Genomic DNA, 4217 nt, shown 5'->3' on the forward strand with positions numbered 1-4217 from the left:
TCGGGCGAATAGATGCGTATGCTCTAATACGAATGACGCGCAGTTGTGCAGCTTCTAACTAAGGCATGAGGTTTTGTTTGGGAAACACCTGCATCTTCTCATCTAGGGCACTCGGAAATGAGATAGTTTAGTCGGTTTGAGCCGGAAGCTTGATGATAGGAGCGAACAGGCTTAACAGAGGGAAGGAAGGTCTCATTTGTTGAAATGTATATCTGCACGCGTTGGTAGATGGCTTTTCCTTGCCATTTCTTCTGCTTTTTCTGTATTCAATTTGCTGTATTCAATTCCAATGCCCAATCTTTCATTGTCTAGAACATGGCCACCTTGCTCTCGTTCTAGCTGCGACTGTGGAGAAAATATGAAGCATCTGTTTTTACTTTTTACTATCATGCAAAGACTACGAGACTGGAAAAAAGGAAGAGCAAGACTCTAAACACAAGAAGCCCGGGAAGCCAGTACGCAAGATAAGAGAGAGAACAAGATACACAACCTACCAAGGCTCCTAGATGTGTAAATCCCCATTATATAGATACTTGCCTTTTTGGCCTCTATGTTCAGCGTTGCAAAGCCCTGGTACCTTGAGCCACTGCGAGAACCGCCAACAAATGAGGCACCAAGTAGTGGTCACGTAAGATACTGTAGCTGTATCGGTCATGCTTAATCAATTAGAAGATGAGACGAAAAGTAACTAATTAAGAACTAGTTAAATAATACAAACAAACAACATACATTAATCCAGAGACCCTGGTAACTATAGGATACAATACAATACTTTAGGAATGTATGCCAAGAGTCATGTGGAAGGTGGGGTCCAGTGATGCCGAGCTCGCCACACAGTGACAGGAGCTGTATTCTGCTAACAGGTCGCCCCGGCGCCTGTCAGGCTTATAATCCAATTGATTAATAAAGAACTCTGGATTTATAGCCATAAAAATTCAGCTGTCTAGAATACTCTAAAGATAATTACCATCCAAATCCACAGGCACAATGGGCTGTTTGTCAAAATTATATGGGCAGTACAGTCAACTCTCGCTTATACCACGGTGGGATATTGCACATTCTTGATAATAACACATCCCTTGCTTGGATGGCCCCTTCATTCCAGTTTTTTCCATATAAATTGACAGAATATAACACATTTTGTTTTACCACACTTTCTTCCTCTCAAATCTGCTTAGTCAGCGCAATCAACCAATCAGAATGCCTCAATCTACAAGCTCTCCTACCCTCCCGACCCCACCCAAGCGCGTCAGAATGGGACCAAAGCGTACCAAATTGGGTATATCAGACGCGCAGAAACAGGCACTACGGGCATTTTGGTCTAATACTAGCCCAAAGCCCACGCAGACTGCATGTGCTAAGTGGTTTGAGGACCAATTCAAACAAGTGATTGACCGGTCAACCATATCAAGGATCCTTTCATCCAAATACAATTATCTTGATACGGGCCCTGCAGGGGCAAACAAACGATCTTCATCCTCTCGTTGGCCATTATTGGACCAAAAGCTATATGACTGGGCAGATAACCATATTGGCAATGGAATACCAATAAATGGCCCTTTGATCCAAACTAAAGCAGCTGAGCTTTGGAGACAAATACCGGAATACAAAGATCGGACCAAACCTCAATTCTCTGAGGGTTGGTTAACTCGCTTCAAACAACGCCACTCTCTTCAATATCATACTTTCCACGGAGAAGCTGCCTCAGTCCCATCCTCGGTACATGATCAGATCAAAAGCACCAAATCGATTTGCAATCAATTCAAACCGTCCGAAATCTACAATATGGATGAAACTGGCCTATTTTGGCGACGTATGCCAAATGGTGGTCTTTCAAAGGGAAAAATTGCTGGCAAAAAGCTTGATAAAACACGAATCACTATTGTTGTTGCATCAAATGCGGATGGTTCCGATCGAGTCCCTTTATGGTTGATTGGCACAGCAAAAACCCCTCGCGCACTCCGGGGGGTTAATTTCCGAGCTCTGGGATGTGTTTGGCGTCACAACAAGGCAGCATGGATGCGTCATGACATTATGGAGGACTGGTTGCGATCTTTCTATGGGCGTATTCCCTTAGATAAGAAAGCTTTGCTCCTTTTAGACAATGCTTCACCACATGTTATTGGACTCCAGCGAGCGCCACCACCACCCCGGATTACGGTTGTTTTTTTGCCAGCAAACGCAACTTCAATTTATCAACCCTTGGACCAAGGTATTATCCAAAACTTGAAGCACCATTATCGGAAGAAATGGATGCGCTATATGATTGCTTTTCTTGATCGTGGGATAGACCCAAAACAAAGAATGAGCATTTATTATACTGTTACCTGGGTAACGCAAGTTTGGAGAACAAGTGTATCAGACCAAACGATTATCAATTGCTTTAAACAAAGTACTTTGATTAGTCCAAAGTCTATACCTATACCTGAGTCCGCGCCCGAGTCCGCACCTGAGTCTGCACTATTTTCCGAGCCCGGATTGAGTGATGAGATTGAAAGTCTATATAATCAAGCAATTGATAAGCTTGGTGATAAAGATATTGTGCCATTTGACGAGTTTTTGAACCCTTCGGACGAAGACATGTTAGAAGATGGGACTGAAGGGCGAGATGAGACCAATGAGCAAGATATATATATTGCCCCAACAACCTCAGAAATTCAGGATATTGACATTGATGGGCCCCCACCTGAGCTTCTGTCTAATTCTGCTATATTGGACAGCCTCCAGGATATCCTACTATGGGTTTGTAGCAAAGAAAAGGGTACCTCGGACCATATTAGACAAATTGAGAGCTTAATCAGCGACTTTGGCAGGATTCAGATTGATGAGAAACGTCAGGTGACTTTGGATCAGATGATGGGATGGAAGACTAAATAGGTATTAGGGCTTAGAGTTAGCTTGTCAAATATTATGTCATCCTCTCACCAAAACACAACTCAATTATACCACGTAGTTTGGCTTGGATAGTATGCTGTGGTATAAGCGAGAGTTGACTGTACCTACATACATATATATATATTTAAAGAACACCCGATAAAATCCTCCTTAGAACCCAGCGAATTTCATCTGCAACTCGCTCCGGCTCCAGGATGTGAATGTTATGGCCACTCTTGTTTGTTGTTGAGAAACGTGCGGTCGTCGATAAATTCAAAAGTTCGCGCTGAAAAGCCTCCTCGCTCTTGTCCCACTTTGCCAGATAGTTGCGAAAGGTCGCTCGATGGGCCTCTGTCCCCAATCCTTGGGCCACACCCCGGTTGTACAGGCGCTGCTGGTCGCGGTAGGAAATGCCGCGGAGCACGCTGAGCGGCTGGCCGTGTAGCAGGGCTCGGCCCCCGTCCGGGGTGGCAGGGTGGAGTTGCTGCTTTCGGGCCAGAACGGGGCGGCTGATCTGCAGATAGGGCAGCTCACGGACAGCCTGGCGCGCGTGGTGCGAGCTGGCTTCCTCCGCCATCAACTCTGCCCACTCGGCGTCCGTCAGCTGGTGATCGTGCGACAACCCCACGACCTCCATGTAGTCGAGCCCCGCGGTGACTGCCGCAATACTGGGATCAGGCCACGTCTCGAAGAGCATGCGTTCCTGCACCGCGTCTATTAACACCATCCCGCAGATCGCCTCGGGGCCGCGGGCGGCCAGGAACTCGCGCGCGAGCATGCCCCCCCACGAATGCCCGACCACCAGGTACGGGGGTGGGAGGGCGGCAGTGACGAGCAGTCGGGACAGCTCTTCGACAATGGTGAGGGAGTCCGGCTCCGCCACGGTTGCCTCGCTCTGGCCGTAGCCGGATCGTTCATATAGGAGCAGGGTTGCTTCTTGCTCGAGATCGCGACACACTGCGCTCCATTCCAGGGCGCTGCTCGTGATCCCGGTGAAGACTACCACTAGTGGAGCGCCGGGCTGCCGGGGGATTCCTCGCAATGCGTAGCTTAGGGTGTGGGTTCCAATGTGAGCGGTATGACGAAAATGTTCCATGTTGAAAAGGAGCGGAGGGGGTTGAGCGAAACTGGACCGATGCAACTCGATTAACTCAATTTGGCTCGGGGTTATAAACGGGTGAGTTCGAGCAACAGTTGAGGTGTTAGTGGTGGGGGGTTTGGTTTAACTGACGGGAACCCCAGGCTATACTGGGTTAATTACCTGTTCCCTGTAACTAACATGGATGACTCATATTTGCTGTGAGTCCACCCATCGAGGTCAAGGCTACGGCACACTGTAAACC

The 4217-nt window shown here is 47.5% G+C and overlaps 1 protein-coding gene across 1 annotated transcript; it reads right to left on the reverse strand.

Annotated features, from left to right (window-relative positions):
* Positions 1-3019: 3019 nt before the first annotated feature.
* Positions 3020-3970, reverse strand: N7446_011878 (alpha/beta fold hydrolase; the record flags this gene model as incomplete). Its single annotated transcript, XM_058520620.1, has 1 exon — positions 3020-3970. One exon carries the CDS (start codon positions 3968-3970, stop codon positions 3020-3022), a length of 951 nt encoding a protein of 316 aa, XP_058366906.1.
* Positions 3971-4217: the final 247 nt, after the last annotated feature.

The sequence above is a fragment of the Penicillium canescens genome (assembly GCF_028828765.1).
Source record: "Penicillium canescens strain IBT 15451 chromosome Unknown utg000009l_segment0_segment0, whole genome shotgun sequence".
In the NCBI taxonomy this organism is placed as follows: Eukaryota; Fungi; Ascomycota; class Eurotiomycetes; order Eurotiales; family Aspergillaceae; genus Penicillium; species Penicillium canescens.